At 40.7% G+C, this 23,425-nt stretch overlaps 2 protein-coding genes across 2 annotated transcripts in view; one reads left to right on the top strand and one right to left on the bottom strand.

Annotated features, from left to right (window-relative positions):
- The window catches only part of wasla (WASP like actin nucleation promoting factor a), a 140,276-nt gene extending 134,983 nt beyond the window's left edge, over positions 1 to 5,293 (top strand). Inside the window, exons 9-11 of the mRNA XM_060914775.1 lie at positions 251 to 798; positions 1,645 to 1,753; positions 4,138 to 5,293. Coding sequence (XP_060770758.1) covers positions 251 to 798; positions 1,645 to 1,753; positions 4,138 to 4,199 — 719 coding nt within the window. The 3' untranslated portion in view covers positions 4,200 to 5,293. The remainder of the gene's footprint in view (positions 1 to 250; positions 799 to 1,644; positions 1,754 to 4,137) is intronic.
- A 6,330-nt stretch (positions 5,294 to 11,623) lies between these two features.
- asb15a (ankyrin repeat and SOCS box containing 15a) lies at positions 11,624 to 20,336 on the bottom strand. Its single transcript, XM_060909195.1, has 9 exons — positions 20,239 to 20,336; positions 20,101 to 20,138; positions 19,819 to 19,974; positions 19,531 to 19,689; positions 19,177 to 19,422; positions 17,817 to 17,988; positions 15,236 to 15,767; positions 11,926 to 12,079; positions 11,624 to 11,796 (listed from the first exon to the last, which is right to left on the bottom strand). Exons 1-9 carry the CDS (start codon positions 20,334 to 20,336, stop codon positions 11,624 to 11,626), a joined length of 1,728 nt encoding a protein of 575 aa, XP_060765178.1.
- Between the last annotated feature and the right edge of the window lie 3,089 nt (positions 20,337 to 23,425).

Raw genomic sequence — 23,425 nt, 5'->3', positions numbered from 1 at the left:
ATATCAAAGAACTTCCAGCTCATAATTTCAGTATCCACTGTGCAAAATGTCATTAAGAAATGGAAATGAAGGGAAACTGGAAGTCAAGGCAAGATCCGAAATACAAAGAAGCAAAGAGCTTAGTTCAGTGAAAAATCCCCCTCTGGTGGAAGGTATTAACTCTGCATACGTTTCCTTTGCTGCATGTTTGTTGCACTGAAGAACAGAAACTAAGATATTTTGTAACCATCCCCCCCCTTCTCTCCTTTAGCACCTCCACCTCCTCCATCACGTGGCGGTCCTCCTCCCCCACCCCCACCTCACAACTCTGGACCTCCTCCTCCCCCACCCCCTGCCCGTGGGCGAGGAGCGCCACCTCCCCCTCCTCCTTCCAGAGCTCCAACATCTGCTCCTCCACCCCCTCCACCTTCCCGCCAGGGCTTTGGAGCACCTCCTCCTCCCCCTCCAAGCAGGGGCCATCCACCTCCCCCTCCTCCTGCTCATGCCAGCATGCCACCCCAGGCCCCTCAGTCTCATCATCCTCCTCCTCCTCCACCCCCACCACCAGCTGCAGGAGGAGCTCCTCCACCTCCTCCTCCTCCTCCCCCTCCTCCTGGACCCCCACCTCCACCCGAGGCGGACGGAGGTGGCGACTCAGTGCCCTTGCCCACAGGGGGTAAGTCAGCCCTGCTGGAGCAGATCAGAGAGGGCACCCAACTGAGGAAGGTTGACCACAATAACAGCCAACGTCCAGCATCCACCAACACAGGCCGTGACGCTCTTCTCGACCAGATCCGCCAGGGCATTCAGCTCAAAACGGTAAGCAGCACTCACTCTCGTCCAGAGATGACACATCTTCCATCATAAGAGTGAACCTACACGACCTTGCTTTTGGTGTACAAACCCCCTTACGGGTTTAAAAAGGGTCAAAGTTAACCTATAAGTTAAAGACTCTTGACATGTCAAATACCATTTTTAAATACTTAGCATGTTTAACAAATCTAATTATGTCCGATTATAAATGCATAGGTGCCAACATTGGTGGTGTAGCATTTATAATCTTTGGCTAGAGCAGTGCTCAAACTAAACATAAAGTTCCCCCCGGTGAAAGAGCCAGTCCATAGAAGGGGAAAGGATGAGGGACATGGCAGCAGTTACTTTCAGTTCATGCTGAATTTAGGTGATCTTTGGCCTGTGAATTCCAGAGCTTTGATGGTGTGAGCCAGTCGAAACTAAGTGGGAGGGACTGTGGTGTCTTTTGTTTGGTGAAATGAAGGAGCTGCTTTTTATTAAAGAGCAGTCATGCTGGACATATATACACACACACACTGTAAACTGTTGTCTGGCTCATATCTAGGAAAAACAGCCATATTGTTCACAAACTTGCACTTGGGTTTTCATTGTTAAAAAAAAAATCTGTTATTTTCTTGTTCGCAATATTTGTCCATTTGGAAATCTAGTCTCCGTGTTTTGTTTTCTTTCCTCTCTGTAATATTGCGCTCTATTTTCATGGTGAAGAATGAGACTAATAGTAGAAAACGGAATGATCTGCAAGTCTGTGGGGAAAAAGGTTGATGCTGCTGGCAATTTAAGCACTGACGACCCCCAGCTTGAGTTCATCGTAACTAACTGGCAACTGATTTAATTTCTTTTTCACTGGTGAAGGTATCGGACAGTACGGACTCAGGCCCACCCACACCTGCTCCTGCATCGGGTATTGTAGGAGCACTAATGGAGGTGATGCAGAAGAGGAGCAAAGCCATCCATTCCTCAGGTAAGAGTTGTTTATTAGATCTAAAAGACCCTCCCTGTGTCTGAAATCACTCACTATATAGTGGACTATCTAATGAGTTTGCCATTTTGTAGTGCTGTCCAACTCTATAGTGAGGATCATTGCACCCTATATAGTGCACTCAAAGTATCCCACAGTGCATCACAAAAAGTAGTGTACAACCAGTGGTCACTATCCAAGCAATATATCTCATCATGCATTGCAGTCGCGCTGAAAGAAATCGAATCAAAAGCCTGAAATTTGATTTAATAAAAGGCAGCAGCACAGAAGAAAGTATTCAGCCTTGATTTAAAAGAACTGAAAGATGCAGCAGACACAAAGTACTTTGTATTGATTAATGTGGGAAATACACTCAGTATAATATGGATTTATCACAAAAATACATGCATGTATTTATTATTTTGAAAATCCACTCAGCCAACTGATCTGGCACGTTTTAATTGTGCGACAGTAATGATGTAAATACCAGCACGACGGACCAGTGTCCGAAAGTGTGTTGTTCTCCCCCCCATTTTATCAATAAGCTCATTATATAGTCCTCCTATATAGTATTTCCCTATATAGTGAGTAGGGAGTAGTGAACGAGTGAGTGATTTCGGACACAGGGCCTGTCTGGTATTTATTTGCATCCTTGTTGTGAACTGGTTATACGCTCTGAGAATGAATGCAGCATTTAAAGACTTTTTTAAGAATATTCCTTGGAGGAATTGTTAAGGGAGTCACAGGCAAAAACAGAGTATATATAAATATTTAATATGTTTAATATTAAACGTGTTAAATATTTAATACTTTTAAAATTCAATATTTTAAATAGTAAAAATAAGCAATAAAGTTTCATGAAATCTGTAACTGTAAGCAAAATATAAAATCATGCCCACAAAGTAACGCAAAAGAATCATTAAAGGAGAACTGAAGGCAAATTTATCAAAATTCTATTTCTCTCATTTTATTAAATATAGGAATGCATTTTTGATCGCTATTTTGTCACTGCTATAGCAAGTTATGAGTGTTTTGAAATATGCTATGTAATATATATCGGTCCATATGTCCAAGCAATGGCCGTAAACGAGATTCGTTGAGACCTGTGCGAGACATCGTAGGACGGAAGTAAAACGTACAGCGGAAATCAAAATGACCATCTGCCAACGTTCCCTGTGTCTGAAATCACTCACTCGTTCACTACTCCCTATATAGGGAATTACTATACAGTGAGCTCATTGGTAAAATGAAAAAACGCTTTTGGACACTAGTCCGTCACGCTGGTATTGATGTCATTACTGTCACACAATTAAAATGTGCCAGATCAGTGGGTTTTCAAAATAATAAATACATGCATGTATTTTTGTGATAAATACATTATTATACTGAGCGTATTTCCCACATTACTCAATACAAAGTACCTGCATCTTTCAGTTCTTTTAAATCAAGGCTGAATACTTTCTTCTTTGCTGCTGCCTTTTATTAAATCAAATTTGAGACTTTTAATTTGATTTTTCAGTGTGACAGCAATGCATGATGGGATATATTGCTTTGGTTAATGACCATCGGTTGTACACTACTTTTCGTGATGCATTGTGGGATACTTTGAGTGCACTATATAGGGTGTAAATAATTCTCACTAAGGTTTCAGGCAGCACTACAAAATGGTGGTCCCACTATATAGTGCCCTATATAGTGAGTAGGGAGCGATTTCGGACACGGGTTGTCAAAAGACGCGTGCGCCCGCTTTCAAATGCTGATGTAATCAAGCCGGAAGTTTTGTTTGTTTTGATAGCAATCGGGAAAGTTTGAAAAAAGTAGGCAGTAATCGTCATTTTAAACTCGTTTTTGTGCAATATTTCAATTGGAAAAGAGTTTTCAAAATGGCAGCGCTGACTGAAGTGTCAGTGCTGCCATTTCAAAGTCTCGCACAAGTCTCGTGAAGATCGCGTGGATAAGTGACGCCTGCCGTGGACCAAACGAACCAAGTTCAACATGGCTAAAAACCGAATAGGCCGATAAGTATAATATTTAATTGCAGTTAGTTGCCAATATGAGTCACGATATAAGGTTACTAAAACCGGAAACGTAATTGAATAACACGTTAATTATGAAATAAAGCAAGTTTAAAAATGACTTCAGTTCTCCTTTAAGGGAAACAATAAACTGATAAACCATATAAATTTACATTTAAAAATGTATTTACTGCATTTGGAAGATGCTCTGATCCAGAGCAACTGGCAGAAGTGCTTTTCGTCTCCATGAAAAAAAAAACCATCCACAAAAACAGCAAATTGGATTCTGGGAATTTGCCGAAAATGGCATGCGTGTTTCTTAGTAAAGCTCAAGATGCTGAACTTTTTTAAAATTGTATTTATATTTCACAGACGAAGATGAGGATGATGATGAAGACGAAGACTTTGAGGACGATGATGAATGGGACGATTAGACCTCGTCTCCTTATGATAACTCCCACCCAGTAGAATAATTGACACTAAATTCTCACCTTTCCAAAATGTACTCAAACTCTGTACATGGTCTTTCAAATCGCTGTATATTTTTGTTGCCTTTTTTAATAATTTGTGCAATACCTCATATAATCTGTAAAGTATTGTCATGTATCCTCTGTAAAGTAATATCCTGGAATAACCATGTGAAGTTTAATGCCAGGAAGGGTTTTCTTGACTTGTTGATTTGAATGTTTGTTCCCTTATTCACAAGGAAAGGGAGATGGACAGGATCCTCTGTTCTTGTTAATTGTTGATTAACGATTGAAAACGCTATTTTCATACCCTGCTTTTCTGTACTTTTGATTTTCTTATACAAGTCCTAGTTTAGCACACTATGTTTTGGTAAGAGGTTCTTCTATCAGAATATTTAACCCTTCCACCCAGCCATCGATCCTGTAACTGTATGTAAATGTACACTCGGCTGATAAACTGCGGTTATGTTTTGCACGGATGTTGAGATGAAAGTCACTACAATGCCACATTGTGCTGCATTTTCACAGATTATTTCCTGTGGGTTTTTTTTTAATACCAGGTTAAAATTTCACTGAACACTGCACGTGACACAATAGGCAGGTTTTTTTTATTTTTATTTTTTTTTTGTGTGTAGTTTCTTGCTTTATGGTGTTATTGAAAAAGATAATGCTGTAGATTGAAACTGACAAAGTTGTGAATGCAGTTTGCTTTGAAATATGATTAACATCCCCAATAACAGGTTTTTTTGTTTTGTTTTGTTTTTTAGTCATATCATGGAAGAGCACTACACAAAGAGTTCAGTAACTTAAACCATTTACTATCAGCTTTTAAAAAGCCAGTGCTTTTTAAAATGCATGACAGACACATGCAAGGTGAATACTAAGGATATTTGTATAGCAATTAATGCTGTTTTAACAGTATTGTCAGAATTTTGCTGTCCTTGAAGGATCGTGCTGCATTAAAACTATAAAACTGACATCAAACCTTACAAATGGGTTGGAATGTGGAATGAGAACACTAAATTGTATACTTAAATAAATGGTAATTATTGGTTCATTTTCTCAGTCGTTAGTGTCCATGTTGTCTAGTCACTTAACTGCAACTTGAATTCAAGTCTCAAACCCCCCCAGTTCTCTTTCAAAAGTCCAAAGGTGGGTTGTATTGGCATAGTAATGGTGACGGAGCAAGTTTTCCGTGGGCTATTTACAAGCTTTATGTCCTAGTTCACTCTCCAAATCATAGATAAATGGGTCAAAGGCAAAGTTCTGGCCATGAGACCTGTAAATCTTAATAAAGGCAAGACACTACAGGGTAATAGGGTAATTTTATTAACAATATCGGTCACAATCAGTATTTACATTTGATTACTGACCGTTTATTGGATTGAATTGAAAATTTTAAAAAATATTGTTTATGCAAATGAGGGTTGTATATTTGCATACTTCATTAACATCTTTTGAGGTTATGTTGAAAATATATCACTAAAGACAATCTCAAGAGAAACATTTACAGAAGTGTGTGTGTGCGCGTGTATGTATGTGTATATATATAAGGGCTGTAACGATACACCCAACTCACGATTCGATTCATATCGCGATTTTTGACCCACGATTCGATACGCCCATGATTTTTTTTTGTTTTTTAAAGTAGTAAATTTGACTTATTAACATTTACTTACTTACATTAACTATTTAATAACAAATAATTCAGACCACTGCAGAGAATGAGTAATATGTATGCAAAAATGAACAAATGTATATCCAAAGATTGTTTTATTTCTCAAAATAATACTGTTGAGCCGGAAGCTCTGTTTTTTTCGGTTCTGAAAAAGTCATTTTTCCAAATCGTGTAAATCCGTTAAGATTTTTTTTTGGGGGGGGGGGTATAGGGGTGGCTCTCTCACTCTCATAGGGCCAATGATTTTCTGTGATTGCGGAAAACAGATGGAAATTACGGAATTTTTATGGTGAAACGTTGCTCGCATGTCAAAATGTAACTGCCGCAGAAGGCTTCCGCCCAAGCAGACATGCCTTCAGTGTTGCCAGATATTGCTAACGTTTTCCACCCCAAAATATGTTCAAAACCAGCCAAAAAGCACCTAAAACAGCCCAATCTGGCAACACTGCATGCCTTTCCGGTCAAGTGATTGTGATTGGCTTGTGGCACACCTAGCCAGCCAATGAGCTGCTTGTTTACAGATTTACTCCCCGCGTCGCAACCAGAATGGCGACCGCTTAAAAGAGACGAATGCTCTGATGGCCAAGGATGCCATATGGTTGCCAGTGGCGAGTGTGGATGTTGCGTGACTCGCAGAAGATTGTCGCAGGTCGGCGAAAAAACGCCTTACTAATAGATATAAAAAATAAAAGTAATTTAAGTAAGTTTAAAATGTAATTTAAATAAAAAGTAAAGTATTCATAAATTGAAGTTTGGAAGTGCCTCTGTTTTTGGGCTGAGGAGAAGTTTGAAAGGGTGTACCGCGATTCTGCCTTCTTGTATCGCGATACGGATCGTGGCTCTGCGTATCGCGATTTCGATTTCGATACGCATATCGTTACAGCCCTAATATTTTTAAACATAATTTTTATTGTAGCGGCACGGTGGTGTAGTGGTTGGCGCTGTTGCCTCACAGCAAGAAGGTCCGGGTTCAAGCCCCGTGGCCGGCGAGGGCCTTTCTGTGCGGAGTTTGCATGTTCTCCCCATGTCCGCGTGGGTTTCCTCTGGGTGCTCCGGTTTCCCCCACAGTCCAAAGACATGCAGGTTAGGTTAACTGGTGACTCTAAATTGACCGTAGGTGTGAATGTGAGTGTGAATGGTTGTCTGTGTCTATGTGTCAGCCCTGTGATGACCTGGCGACTTGTCCAGGGTGTACCCCGCCTTTCGCCCGTAGTCAGCTGGGATAGGCTCCAGCTTGCCTGCGACCCTGTAGAACAGGATAAAGCGGCTAGAGACAATGAGATGAGATGAGAATTTCTATTGTTTAATCATGAAAATACCATTCACTATCCAAAAAATATTTCATGCCACTGTCAGTATGAAGTCGAATGTGAATCCAGCAGTACCTAATCAACGTCTTGGGAAATTTGCCCAGAATATCCTTATGGATATTCTCCCAGATGCTTTGAAAACCCTACCAGCCAATTTTCTCATAAAACTGCACAAAATGTACTTAAATTACTGATGCATTTTTTTTTAAATACAAAGTATTGCCCTGCCAAATATTGACTTTAATTGTTCTTTACAGAAGTATTTTAATGGAGAAAACACTTGGTTTATTTCTGAAGCCCCCCCCCCCCCCCTTTTTTTTCATCTTTTACAGTCTGAATTTTTGCATATTCATCATGACCAACATCCACGGTGCAAAACAATCCTGTGAGGAAGCAAAGGTCATTACACATTTTAAAGTATTCTAAACATAATTGTGAGGTTATGTGGTAGGTAAAGTCGTCATCAAACTAACATCTTGCATTTGATCGTCTCCATGTAAACTATATGGGCAAAAATATGTGAATGTCTTACCATCACACCCGTATGTGGACATTCCCCAAGCTGATGCCATAAGGTTGGAAGCACACAACTGTCTAAAATGTCTTTGTGTACTGTATCTGTAATATTTCCTTTCACTCAAACTAAGGGGTCATCTGCAGTAACAATCTGAAAGCCAGATTGGAATTCACAGATAAATACAGAGATGAGCCACAAAAGATCTGGAACCAAGATTGACCTAAGGGAGGGAAAGGCCAAAGTATAGAGAAAGAAATTGTCTGCTTATGATCCAAAACGTACAAGCTCATCAGTCAAGCATGGTGGAGGTCATGTCATAGCTTGGGTTTGCATGGTTGCTTCTAGAACGGGCTCACTAATTTTTATTATTAATGGTGGTAGCAGAATGATTTCGGAGGTCGACAGAAACATTGCCAATATACAGAGATTTGCATCCAATCTAATTAAAAGGAACTTCATTATGCAGCAAGACAGTGATTCAATGCACAACAAAAGACTTTATCCAGGAATACAACGGACTGGCCAAGTCACTCATCAGACCTTAACCCAACTGAGCCTGCATGTCACTTCCTAAAGAGGAAACTGAGGGGAGAAACCCCCCAAAACAAACAACTGAGCAAAGATGTGGTACGAACCTGAAAAAGCAATAGTTTGGTGATGTCAGTGGGTTGTAACTTGATGCGGTCATTGCAAGCAAGGGATATGCAACCAAATATCCTTCACTTGGAAGTGACAGCAAAGCAAAATAGAAACCCAGATGTCGGCCATGTTGGTGGATATACAAATGCGGGATCAAGCGACATTCCGTACAAAACATAGCCACGCTCTTTGTTTTTCCACTGCTTTAAGCATTCTTTTAGTGGCGCCATATCTTTGTGCTGTATATGGTTGTGGTCACAATACTCGTGACCGTGGCATGTTCCAATTTTTAGAATTCCGTCCATGATTCGGGAAGAGGGCGAGGAAACTCTGAGGCTTAGTACAAAGAGGAGACGAGGGGATCAGGACACTTCGTCCAATTACCATTTCATCCAATAGTTAAGACATTCTGTCCAAAGACTTTTTCATATGCACTATTAATTATTTTATATTTCAGGTATTCTGGTGTTCATGAACGAAAGCTTTGCGAGAACGCTGCTCGGCACCTAAAGATTTAACATGATCCAGCCGGCTTTAAAAATTAATAACTCGGCCAACGGAGCTCACAGCAAAGCCAAATTTTACAGGCACCTCCCTGTAAACCTCCCACTTCGAAAGAGCATGGTCTCGGGTCGGTAGGACCGTGCCTCGGCCTGGGATTCGTGAACAAAGGCCCCGCAAGAGTACTGCTCCACACCTAAAGATGTAATATGATCCAGCCAGAAACATAGACATGCAAACAAGCAGTTTGTAATGACAAGGGAGTTAACTCATCCCAGGGTCAGCAAGTGGCATGGGCCTACGTGGTTACCCCCCTTAGTACTCTCTTTAGTGTCAAAGCGCACATACTATGGCACTCGTTTGCTTTACAAAAATGCGTTATGCTTTGGTCAAATTCCACTGACAATTTCTTTTTTCAAACAAACAAATACTGAAATATAAAATAACTGATGGTGCATGAAAAAGGCTTTGGATTAAATGGTTATTGGACGAAATGACCTGTATTCATACTTGATGGTTGGTAGAAGTGTCTTATCTTCAGAAAAGTGTGACTTTTTTAAATAATATGGGTCAAAACCGCACACAACTATCTTCTCTTTGTATCGAATCTTTGCTCGACCGTTCAAATCGTGGTAATACTGAGAAAATTCAGCATTGTTTACAGACATGCCTTCAGCGGCTGCCATCCTAGTTGCTTTGTATATCCACCATCATGGCGGACGCTCATGGTGTAGCACATTTTGATCACGTGGTTGCAAGTCATCTATTATGTGTTATTTACTTTAAGACTATCCTTTCCAGTGCTTTTGCTCACCTAAAACTTGGCTCGTCTGCCACCAAAGGTACCATGTTCTAGGTTGTTTAACACATCTAGATGTAAATATCAGCAAATGAAAGCTGTTATGTCCTCTTATAATCATCTTTTGATCTCAAACCCAAATGTGTTCAGGGTGTAACAAAAACAAAAGTGGCCTTGCCACTTTCAGATGAGACTCCATACATGGATTCTGATTGTTATGATTCTGTGGTGGATGGCATAGTGGGTGGCGCTGTCACGTCACAACAAGCAGGTTCCATGTTCAAAACTGTTGGTCGACCAGGGTCTTTGTGTGGAATTTGCATGATCTCCTCATGCCTGCGTGAATTTCCTCCAGATTCTCCAGTTTCCTCCCACAGTCCAAAGGCGTGCAGATTAGGTCAACTGACTAAATTGCCCATAGGTGTGAATGGCTGTCTGTTTCTGTGTTATCTCTAAGATAGATTGGTGTACCTGGTGTACCCAATGTAAGATAAAATTGGCTCCAGCTTACCCTCAACCTGCAGTGGATAAGCGGTAGAATGAATGAATGAATGAATGAATGAATGAATGAATCTCTGATATGAATGTACTTTATTGACTGACTATGGCTATCTTGAATGGTTATAATGAATTTCACAAAGATGATATTCTCAATCTCTGGGCCAAATATTTTTTCCCATATTGGTGAATAATGACTCCTATCTTGTAAGATATGAGACAATTCAGGTTTATTTTCTCAGACTGTCACGGTTCTTGGTGTCAGACATCAGAAAGTACACCTTTCATCTTAACAATGGTAATAAGGAAAATGGGAGAAAATCTCATTATCATGGCAGACTGAGGGCTTCAAAATGGGTCACACTGAGTCAGTACTGAAATATCCAGGCAAAGCCTCATTACGCATTCATCATTCTCGATCGTTCATGTTTTTTTTTAATATTACTTGTATAATTTTTTGTAAAATATGTGATTTCCTGCAGATGGAACTGAGTAGGACTTGACTGTCAAATGCCATTTGCACTCATGCAACTGTATAAAATAAACATCCTTATTGTTCACTTGAAACCATCACAAAAAAAATAGGGTCTTGGTATGTGAAAAGTTTATTTACAGTACATGTCAGAACAAAAAAATTACTTTGAAATGAACATGAAACAAAGTGGTCATTCATCATAGCACCAGAAATCTGTTGTTTGTTTTTTAAAGGATACTCTGTTAAAGAGGTACTGCACACTTAAATGTGTTTTGAGCGATAAACTCAATGATATGACTGGACTATGATGAAACACATCAGTGCTGGTGTTAGTTTTGACAAAAATATTATTTTAATAAAAATCTGCATTTTTATTATTTGAAAATGGCTCAAAAAGTCATCTGGTTCAAATCATCCTGAACCTTGCAAAGCTGATGCTGACATAGAGTCAACTGTTTGGTACTTCTCTACATCATGACATTTTTATTTTTGAAAAATGCATGTTGACACCTATAATCAGAGGTGGATGGGCTTGTTGAGGGGTGTCTGTAAAACTGCGCTCATTTTCAAATATATGCTGATCGAGACTCATCATTCACAGGAGATTACGCCTTCACCCCCCTCAGCCCTTACCTGCCCCCCTTCTTAACCCATTGTGCACTTTTTAGCATGTTTCAAAATGATGCAGTGGGTGGAGTTACCCATGATACAATTTCTAATTGAGGACTATTTGTGAAGCGATATTTCTCTTTATGGTCTTTGATCTCATACTGTACCCAAAGAAACTCCAGTGGTTGCAAAATGACTTCCATGAAGGAACAGTTTAGAATTTTGTCTATCACTTATTAGAAGAATATATCTCTTTTTTAACAGGTCGGTATAGTATACTTGGAAGGTTAGCTTGCTGCCTTATGTCAACTTTATGTGTACTAGTTGCTGTTTTTGTTTCATTTTTGCTCCTTGAGAGAACATGATCATTCATCTGCACATAAGCTGCCATACAGGTCATACTCCTTATACATCAAGTACTTCTTAAGTAAAGGTGGGAATGGAGCAGACTTGATAATGCCTGGGTCTCCCAGTTTCCTTGGAGTCATCTTTTTCCTGATCAACAGTCTGCACATGTGCTTTAGTGACCGTGGGTTTCCTGGAAAAGTTCATAAACAGAACCATCATGAACTCCAATACATCAGGCTTCTTGATAATGCATCATTTTCATGTTTTACTCGCATTTACATGCATATAGTTGTTGCCATTATTTTGGTTATTCGCCTACCTAAAATATCACGAATTTCTGGCCATTCTTTATGCTTCTCTAGAACCATTTTCAGTTTTGAACAGATTACGACATAGCCGACATAGTCCAGAAGAACCTGCACAGCTCTTCCTGCATACTGCACCAGCCACGAGACACTGACGAAGTCACAAAACTGCACAAAAGACAATATTGCAAACAAACATGCTTAATGCACTCCGGGGGGGGGAGAGAAAACATCTGTTATGGTAATTCTATGTGGAATCTTTAAAAATTTCCTTATTGGGGAAAAACTGGAGAACCCAAAGAAATGTTTTCCCTAATAGTGTACTATCTAGTCTCAGTTACAATCAGAAGTTTACATACAGTGGTGCTTGAAAGTTTGTGAACCCTTTAGAATTTTCTATATTTCTGCATAAATATGACCTAAAAAATCATCAGATTTTCACCCAAGTCTTAAAAGTAGATAAAGAGAACCCAGTTAAACAAATGAGACAAAATATTATACTTGGTCATTTATTTATTGAGGAAAATGATCCAATGTTACATATCTGTGAGTGGCAAAAGTATGTGAACCTCTAGGATTAGCAGTTAATTTGAAGGTGAAATTAGTGTCAGGTGTTTTCAATCAATGGGATGACAATCAGGTGTGAGTGGGCACTCTGTTTTAATTTGAAGAACAGGGATCTATCAAAGTCTGATCTTCACAACACATGTTTGTGGAAGTGTATCATGGCACGAATAAAGGAGATTTCTGAGAACCTCAGAAAAAGCATTGTTGATGCTCATCAGGCTGGAAAAGGTTACAAAACCATCTCTAAAGAGTTTGAACTCCACCAATCCATAGTCAAGACAGATTGTGTACAAATGGAGGAAATTCAAGACCATTGTTACCCTCCCCAGGAGTGGTTGACCAACAAAGATCACTCCAAGAGCAAGGCATGTAATAGTCGGCGAGGTCGCAAAGGACCCCAGGGTAACTTCTAAGCAACTCTCACATTGGCTAATGTTAATGTTCATGCGTCCACCATCAGGAGAACACTGAACAACAATGGTGTGCATGGCAGGGTTGCACGGAGAAAGCCACTGCTCTCCAAAAAGAACATTGCTGCTCATCTGCAGTTTGCTAAAGAACACGTGGACAAGTCAGAAGGCTATTGGAAAAATGTTTTGTGGACAGATGAGACCAAAATAGAACTTTTTGGTTTAAATGAGAAGTGTTATGTTTGGAGAAAGGAAAACACTACATTCCAGCATAAGAACCTTATCCCATCTGTGAAACATGGTGGTAGTAGTATCATGGTTTGGGCCTGTTTTGTTGCATCTGGGCCAGGACGGCTTGCCATCGCTGATGGAACAATGAATTCTGAATTATACCAGTGAATTCAAAAGGAAAATGTCAGGACATCTGTCCATGAACTGAATCTCAAGAGAAGGTGGGTCATGCAGCAAAACAATGACCCTAAGCACACAAGTCATTCTACCAAAGAATGGTTAAAGAAGAATAAAGTTAATGTTTTGGAATGGCCAAGTCAAAGTCCTGACTTTAATCCAATCGAAATGTTGTGGAAGGACCTGAAACGAGCAGTTCATGTGAGGAAACCCACCAACATCCCAGAGTTGAAGCTGTTCTGTACAGAGGAATGGGCTAAAATTCCTCCAAGCCGGTGTGCAGGACTGATCAACAGTTACCGGAAACGTTTCATTGCAGTTATTGCTGCACAAGGGGGTCACACCAGATACTGAAAGCAAAGGTTCACATACTTTTGCCACTCACAGATATGTAATATTGGATCATTTTCCTCAATAAATAAATGACCAAATCTAATATTTTTGTCTCATTTGTTTAACTGGGTTCTCTTCATCTACTTTTAGGACTTGTGTGAAAATCTGATGATGTTTTTGGTCATATTTATGCAGAAATATAGAAAATTCTAAAGGGTCACAAACTTTCAAGCACCACTGTACACAGACATGAATGTAATTGTGGACACGAATGTCATGGCAATACTGCTGTTTCAATAATTTATTTGATCTGTTCTTTTTCTGGGGAAGAACGATTGTACAAGTTTCTGATGGCTTGACGTTATGGTGAAGAATTCTAAGGTAGTCCTTTTTCTTCATTATTCCATCAAATTTGTGTCATGCACAAGATCCACTGGCAGCAAAACAACCCCAGAGCATGATGCTCCCACCACCATTCTTAACAGTTGGTACAGTGTTCCTCTGTACCTTAAAGAACTATGATCTGTAGTCAAGGATACACAAAAAAAGGAGGAACTTCCTCAGATGTGAAAGCACCTTTTCTTGGATAGCAGCCTCTTAGTTCATGGCAATGTAAAACTTGCTTGAGTGTAGACACTGATACTGGTGTTCCAGCAGCTTTCAGTTCATAGCAGGCCTGTGCCTTGGTGGTTCCTGTGTTGTTCCTGAACATCTGAACTAATTTCCACTCAGCTGAGAGTGACAGTTTGGGTTTTCTTCCAGCAAAGTCACTTGGCAAAGTGGCTTCACCTCCCAATAACTTGCACTTATATACAAATGTTTGAACTGATGGTCTTGGAATCTGCAGTTGTTTAGAAATGGCTCCAAGATTCATTCCTCCATCCATCCATTATCCATAACCACTTATCCTGTGCAGGGTCGGGGCAAGCTGGAGCCTATCCCAGCTGACTATGGGCGAGAGGCGGGGTACACCCTGGACAAGTCGCCAGGTCATCACAGGGCTGACACATAGAGACAAACAACCATTCACACTCACATTGACACCTACGGTCAATTTAGAGCCACCAATTAGCCTAACCTGCATGTTTTTGGACTGTGGGGGAAACCGGAGGAAACCCACACAGACACAGGGAGAACATGCAAACTCCACACAGAAAGGCCCCTGTCGGCTGCTGGGCTCAAACCCAGAACTAACCACTACACCACCATGCCACCCAGATTCATTCCTGGGTTGTGTAAATCTACGATCCCCTTTCTTAAATCTGTTCTTAGAACTTGGAAGGTTCCCATTATACTATGTGTTGTTCAGTCCAATGAATGTTGTCAAACAAACCATTTTTATATTGGCACAGAGAAGCTACCAGCTGTAGTCAATCATCACCACTAACCAGGCAGTTAAGAGGCCTTGGCTTTGGCAAGTTGAGACATTTTGGAGCTTTGTACAATAATTCTGCCCTAGAAAAGGAACAGTTCAAAGAAATTACTGAAAGCCCAATACTACCATGACATTCATATCCATGATGACAATCATGTCCATGTATGTTAACTTCTGACCTCAAATGAATATCACAACTAATCTTTACTAACAAATCTATGGCAAACTCACAGGGATCTTTTCATGTGAATGATCTGATTGATGACTCCAGTCAGTGCAGTCATGACAACAGATGAAGCATTTGTCTGCATCATAGCCACTGCTAAGTAGCATCCGCATCATCATCTCATCCCTGAGGCAATACTGTAATGCAGTGGGGAACAGAGTGTCATTGACCACTGTGAAGTAGCAGTTCACGTTAGCTCCACTGGCCAGAAGTAGCTTGACTATCTCATATCTGCAAGCCCTCACTGCCACCAGGAGACAGCTCAAAGGATCCAGGTCAGGTTTAGCACCAGCTCTGAGCAACAACTGAGTACAAGTGACATCTCCATTGGATACACAAAAGTACAGGGCACTCTTCCTCATATCACCATAATTTTCAGATACGTGCTGGTCTAGAAGGGAATTAACATCAAAGCCTTTCTCCAGTAGAAGTTCGAGGCACTGTGCATGGCCACCATCTGCTGCTGAGTGAAGTGGACTCTGGCCCGTAAGCCGCAGAGCTCTTCTTGTAGTAATAGGGATCAATTTCCTCAACACGCTAAAGAAAATGATTTGCATTTGATTGCAAAATTATGAATGGAGAAACCTATACTCTGATGCATTTTACCAGAATGATTAATTACATTTTGGTTCATCAATGAACAGGTAATGTAATTAACTTGCCTCTGTCCATCTTAAAGGCATAGTAGGTGATTTTGCAGAAACCAGCAAGAGTAAGCTAGATTTGGAAAGTATCCAACTAAAAAATCCCACCCCTTCTCTTCATCCCTCCCTCTAAAGCCACTCCTCCAAAGTACATGAACGTGCACTGGTTGATTATTGCTGAAGGACAAGTCCATGAGAGAGCACTGGGGAAGAGGAGTGCAACACATTGCTGTCATACCCAACTAACAAAATTCCCCCAAAACAAAATAAACCAGATAACTCCCTCATTTGTTACCATCATTGAAAAGCTATACTAATGTTCACCTCTTTGAGGTTTGATCTCTTCCTTTTGCTGCCTTCATATGCTATTCAGAAAGTATGAAAAATAGCAGACACAAGATTCCTTCTCACTTGTTTCTTGGGAAATCCTATTTTGATTCAGTGACGCACATGCTAAATATCCATCCATCCATTATCTGTAACCACTTATCCTGTACAAGGTCACGGGCAAGCTGGAGCCTATCCCAGCTGACTATGGGCGAGAGGCGGGGTACACCCTGGATAAGTTGCCAGGTCATCACAGGGCTGACACATAGAGACAAATAACCATTCACACTCACATCTATGGTCAATTTAGAGCCACCAGTTAGCCTAACCTGGATGTCTTTGGACTGTGGGGGAAAACAGAGCTCCCAGAGGAAACCCACACAGACACGGAGAGAACATGCAAACTCCACACAGAAAGGCCCTCATCAGCCGCTGGGCTCGAACCCAGAATCTTCTTTTTTTAAAGATATTTTTGGGGGCTTTTTTCACCTTTATTGGATAGGACAGTGTAGAGACAGGAAATGAGCGGGAGAGAGAGACGGGGAGGGATTGGGAAATGACCTTGGGTCAGATTTATGGTATGGCACCTTATCCACCTGAGCCACGACACCCCCAAACCCAGGACCTTCTTACTGTGAGGTGACAGTGCTAACCACTACACCACCATGCCACCATATGCTAAATAGCATTCTTCTATATCAAGAAAAGTGTACACAGATTATATTATGTACACTAACATCTCATCTCATTATCTCTGGCCGCTTTATCCTGTTCTACAGGGTCGCAGGCAAGCTGGAGCCTATCCCAGCTGACTACGGGCGAAAGGCGGGGTACACCCTGGACAAGTCGCCAGGTCATCACAGGGCTGACACATAGACACACACAACCATTCATACTCACATTCACACCTACGGTCAATTTAGAGTCACCAGTTAACCTAACCTGCATGTCTTTGGACTGTGGGGGAAACCGGAGCACCCGGAGGAAACCCACGTGGACACGGGGAGAACATGCAAACTCCACACAGAAAGGCCCTCATCGGCCACAGGGCTCGAACCCGGACCTTCTTGCTGTGAGGTGACAGTGCTAACCACTACACCGTCGTGCAGCCCCCAGTCAGCAACATATTTACCATAATTCCATAATAGGGCATGAAGGCAGGACTTATCCAACCTCTTTTATTTTGCAGCCTTTTCTATTTTAGTCTTACTTATCTTGCTTTGTATAGCAGTGCAAGCTATTATAGGTACAACATTAGGTGTAACTAGAAAATTTATCTGCCCTTTCTTGCCATTCTTGTGCAATTAGATCACTAGCTTTAGCAAAATGTCTGTAACATTCCTGCTTAGCCTTGTGGAAGACCTCAGTCACACACAATGAGTGCATGGGCAGTGTGTGTGCAGATAGGTATTTAGACAGGCACGTAGGCTATCAAATAATTTCATTTGGACCGAATGAAATAATTGGACGTGCTTTTTACTGCCCTGCAACTGCCACAGATGATGGATTTTTTTTATTGTCAGATTTGTTCATTGCTGTTGAGATGTAAATATAATTTCAAGAAATATAAAAAAGGTTTCTGAAAAACTCGCCTACCATGCCTTTAAGTACTCACAGGTAGTGCCCTTCGAAAGCAGCTCGATGAATAGGGAGCTGTGCAGAGAGGTTGGCGATGTTGGGATTGGCCCCATTTTGGAGGAGAAGGTCGATACAGTCAGGATTACCAGAACCAGCAGCATCATATAGAACACTGTCTCCATTTGGTGCCTGAGCATTTACATCACCACCTATTGATGTGGAAGAAAAAGTCACATGGATTACAAGTACACAGTTTAGAAGTTACAGTTTTGTAATAGATCTTCCAAGCCTTACAATTGGAATTTGGTTTGGTTTTCTGCATATAAGGTTTTAATCAAGTCAAAGGCCCTAGTCCTCTCACCAGTACAGCTGGGGTTACAGTGGGGGGCTAGTCCTCTGGTAACCATGAGAGTTTAACTTCCCTACTCACATCTGTATTGCAGCATGCCTTGCCAGAAGTTACCATTTTTATAATGGTCTTTGGTATGACCCAACCACGAGTAGAACTCGCAATCTCCCGGTCAACAAGCAGACATGCTAACCACCAGGCCAACTCGTGGTACAGCCAAGATGTTAATACATGTGCTTAAAATAACCATAAATACATTTCACTAAAATACATTAAAATTATGTTAGTAACTTTTTAATCTTGTATCTTCCTACAAGGCTGTCTTCCTACAAAGATCATGTTGGGCAAGGAGGCAGTTTAACAAATGCAGTAAAAACAATCAGTCTGCATAAACACTGACAGTATGTCTAAGACATTGCTAGATATGTGTGATTTACTTATAGTAAATTTCAGGTGGGGCGGCACGGTGGTGTAGTGGTTAGCGCTGTCGCCTCACAGCAAGAAGGTCCGGGTTCGAGCCCCGTGGCCGGCGAGGGCCTTTCTGTGCGGAGTTTGCATGTTGTCCACGTGGGTTTCCTCCGGGTGCTCCGGTTTCCCCCACAGTCCAAAGACATGCAGGTTAGGTTAACTGGTGACTCTAAATTGACTGTAGGTGTGAGTGTGAATGGTTGTCTGTGTCTATGTGTCAGCCCTGTGATGACCTGGCGACTTGTCCAGGGTGTACCCCGCCTTTCGCCCGTAGTCAGCTGGGATAGGCTCCAGCTTGCCTGCGACCCTGTAGAACAGGATAAAGCGGTTAGAGATAATGAGATGAGATGAAATTTCAGGTATTGATCAACTTGTTGGATAGCTACGTACATGCCATAGTGAAAGAGCTATAAGTCTAATGGACTCAGTTTGTAATCAGAGACCATCTGCAAATCTCTGTGATTCTCCTACACTGAAAATGTTCAATTACAAGAATGTTAACACCAGTTCCCCTGAACATCAATTGAATATTCATTTACTCAAATGAAACATTTTTTTTATTATGTTATGTGATACATACCATTGTGAATAAGGATATCTAGAACTTCTGCCTGGGCGTATTCTGCAGCAATGCCCATTGGGGTCACCCCATGTTGATCTGTCTCTGAGACCTGGCCTCCGTGCTGCAGTAAAAGCTTCAGGATATCAATGCAGCCCACTTTAGCAGCCTCATGCATAGCTGTCCACTTCTTCCTACAGATCTGGTTCACCAGTGCACCTTGTTTTATAAGTGCTAAAGCTATGTCATAAGAATCTGTTCTTACAGCTGCAAAGGAAAAGTACAGATATAATTTTATGCTACTGAAATGATTCATGGAGTCAGCCTCTCTTTTTTAATGATCACGTCGGTCTGTTAGTAAAGAAGTAATAATACCCAGTAATAGAGGAGACTCATTCCTGCCATTGGTCTGATGAGGAGAAGCTCCATGCTCGAGCAAAGTGCAAACAATCTCTTCTAATCCTGCTTGAGTAGCCAGAGTCAAAGGGGTCTCTCCATCTGCTGTTTCCTCCTCAAGGGTCAGCCTGTAAGATGCTGCCATAAAAGTGAGCTATGATATCACTATTGTCTTCTTTTTCTAGCTATTCTGTGGTTGCATCATACATAGACTACACCACTGACTGTATGTATCTGGTGAGGTATGAATGATGAGGCATCACTCACCATATATCACTCTCTCCAGCACTTGTACTGACTGTTGTACTGATGCCCTGTGGAGTGGGTACCAGCCTTTAGCATCCACCTCAGTAAATGCAGATGGGTAGGCCGACATCTCCTGCAGCGTATGCAGGTCCCCTGGGAAGAAAAGGGGCTCTGTTGCTGCATTTGGCTGGACGTGACATTTTTATGTTGATGACACAGGTAAAGACTGTATGCATTGCATGCATGCACTTGAACGTTAGACTTAAATTTACAAGGTTTTTACAGCTTCACTGCAAATCTTACCCCTTTGGATAGCATCAAAAATCTTCTGATTTTCCACACTGTAGTTTTAGGATAAAACATGTGACTCTCAGTGGTGACATAAATGTCAAGAAAAGTAAGAATTATAAAGATTTTTTGTCTTTCTTTTTTGCATCATACCTTGCTGGAAAATCATTGCTCCACGACTCTTCAATACTCAGCTGGATTGCATAATTAAGAAGCTGGTCATCCTCATCTATTTCTTCTGTACTGTCCATTACCAATTACTTTCAAAGGGAGAAAAACAGGGCTTGATATGAATATATGAGAGTACAAACAGTGACATACACACATACACTCAGTAACATAATGATGACCTTTTATTGCCCTCATTAAAAAAAAGAAAAAGAAAAAAGCAAGAAGGTTCTGGATTCGAACCTCATGGCCGACTGGGACCTTTTTGTGTGGAGTTTGCATGTTCTCCTCATGCCTGCATGGGTTTCCTCCGGGTGCTCTGGTTTCCTCTCACAGTTCAAAGACATGAAGTTTAGGTCAATTGCCCATACATGTTTATTTGAGTGTGAATGTTTGTGCATCTTTGTGTTAGCTGTGTGATAAACTGGCAACCTGCCCAGGGTGTACCCCACCTCTTGCCCAAAGTCAGCTGGGATTGGTTCCAGCTTCCCCCGTGACCCTGACAGATCAGGAATATAGATAATGGATGAATTAATAATAATAATAATAATAATGTCTCTCAATCCTGTGATGACCTGGCGACTTGTACAGGGTGTACCCCGCCATTTGCCTGTAGTCAGCTGGGATAGGCTCCAGCTTGCCTGCGACCCTGTAGAACAGGATAAAGCGGCTAGAGATAATGAGATGAGAGGAGATGAGATGTCTCTCAATGATGTATGGCAAACGTGAAATGTCTTTGCCATTGACCACCGTGGGGAAAAAACCAAGGCGCACAATTAAGGAAATGGATATTAAAATATACAAACAGTACAATAAAAAACCACAGTAATGATTTATTGAACTTTGTGGGATCTACAATTGGAATCATGTTTTGTGGTGAGATGAGACCAATATTTAACCTTTAGGGCCTGTAAACCTGTGACTGAAAACATACATTGAAATGATTAGAGAAATGTTTGCAGGACTTGAAATCAATGTTTTAAAATAACTATCTCAAATGAACCCAACTGACGAATTGCAGTCTGATTTGAAGCATGCACGATATCAAGGTGCTTAAAATATTCTGCATGCAGGAGTTTTCTAGGACGCATCTAAAAAATGTAAAAGCTTAATTTTGCAGTGACAATTTTGCAAAAGGTCATCTTCTGCTCACATTCGGTCACCGGAGATGTTTTTGTATTGAATTCATTATATTGAACAACACGTTATTACTATGTATGAAAGTAGTAACTTTTCACAGGAGACATAGCTACAACATATAAACTCATTGTTTGAAAATACAGTAGTTCCTGGTGAAGTACTAGACATTGACTCATTCTAAGCTCCAAAATAAAGTTTAAATACCATTTGAAGGAGCAACATGATATGCATTCCCCTAAACTATCTCAGGCCCATTCATTTGCGAGCACAAATGGCTAATCTCACCTTGAAAAATATAGTTCCAGTAAAATCACAGGCTGTGTACTGCCTTTGGTTCAGCTGTATGCCATCAAAACTGACTGTGCACTGAGATACTCTGACCACACATCTATTTTTGGGTGTCACCTGCTTTCAGAAGACATATTCATAACATTAAACTAGAGTGTTGTCCTTATTAGCTTGCATATGCATTTTCATATATATATATATATATATATATATATATATATATATATATATATATATATATATATATATATATGATTTAAAAAGTGTACACACCCTGTTAAAATGATAGGTTTTTCTGATGTAAAAAAAAAAACAAGCCCATGATAAATAATTTCAAAATGTTTCCCACCTTTAATGTGACGGATAACCTGTACAATTCAATTGAAAAACAAACATATCTGTTGGTGAAAAAAACATTTAAAAAACAAGTGTTGCCAGGCGGAACAAACCTCGCCCGGTAGCACTTATGATGAATATAAAGGAAGATATCGCGAAAAAATGATTTTGACCTTTTTGGTGACCTTGACCTTGATTTTGACCTTGTGTGTGAACATACTTGGCCAATAAACATGGTTCTGATTCTGATTCTCATTCGCAATTCTCAGCCAATCAGAACACGCCATACTGCTCTCAGCCAATCAGAACACAACATACTGCTCTCAACCAATCAAAACACATCTGAATGAATATGAAGGAAGATGTCGTGAAAAAAACGATTTTGACCTTTTTGGTGAACTTGACCTTGACTGGGTGTTGGAGGTTCTATTTGAGACCAATGCCCATCTATCCTGAAAGTTTCATGAAGATTGGTCCAGCCGTTTTCCCGTAATATCATTAACAAACAAGCAAACAAACAAACTTCACTGAAAACAATACCTCACCCCCGGTGGACTCCGTCCCAGGCGAGGTAATAAAAAACGTACAATAATCTGGTTGCATAAGTGTGGACACCCTTAAACTAATACTATGTTGATGCACCTTTTGATTTAATTACAGAATTCAGTCTTTTTGGGTCGGAGTCTATCAGCCTGCCACATCTGCCACAGATTTTCAATTGGATTTAGGTCTGGGCTCTGGCTGGGCCATTCCAAAACTTTAATTTTTGTCTGGTGAAGCCATTCTTTTGTTGATTTCAATGTATGCTTAGGGTCATTGTTGTGCTGAAAGATGAAATTCCTCTTCATCTTCAGCTTTCTAGCAGACACCTGAAGGTTTTGGGCCAAAATTGACTGGTATTTAGAACTGTTCACAATTCTCTCCACCCTGACTAAAGCCCCTGTTCCAACTGAAGACAACCCCAAAACATGATGCTGCCACCACCATGTTTCACCGTGGGTATGGTGTTCTTTTGATGATGCGCGGTATTGTTTTTGCGCCAAACATACCTTTTGGAATTGTGGTCAAAAAGTTCAACCTTGGTTTCATCAGACCATAACACATTTTCCCACATGCTTTTGGGAGAGTTGTATTTTTTTTTGCAAAATTTAGCTGGGCCTGGATGTTTTTCTTTGTAAGAAAAGGCTTCCATCTTGTGACCCTGCCCCATAGTCCAGACATATGGAGAATACGAGAGATTGTTGTCACATGTAGGACACAAACAGTACTTGCCAGAAATTCCTGCAGCTCCTTCAGTGTTGCTGTCGGCCTCTTGGCAGCCTCCCTGACCAGTTTTTGTCTTGTCTTTTCATCAATTTTGGAGGGACGTTCAGTTCTCAGTAATGTCACTGTTGTCCCATATTTTCTC

Source organism: Neoarius graeffei, chromosome 2 (assembly GCF_027579695.1).
Source record: "Neoarius graeffei isolate fNeoGra1 chromosome 2, fNeoGra1.pri, whole genome shotgun sequence".
NCBI lineage: Eukaryota > Metazoa > Chordata > Actinopteri > Siluriformes > Ariidae > Neoarius > Neoarius graeffei.
This window is presented reverse-complemented; position numbering and strand designations above follow the sequence as displayed.

Coding starts and splice junctions, on each gene's coding strand:
- asb15a (XM_060909195.1), bottom strand. CDS start 20,336: ATGGACAGTACAGAAGAAATAGATGAGGATGACCAGCTTCTTAATTAT. Junction 20,139..20,238: donor AGCAATGATTTTCCAGCAAG/GTATGATGCAAA, acceptor CTAAAACTACAG/TGTGGAAAATCAGAAGATTT. Junction 11,797..11,925: donor AGAAATTCGTGATATTTTAG/GTAGGCGAATAA, acceptor GAACTTTTCCAG/GAAACCCACGGTCACTAAAG.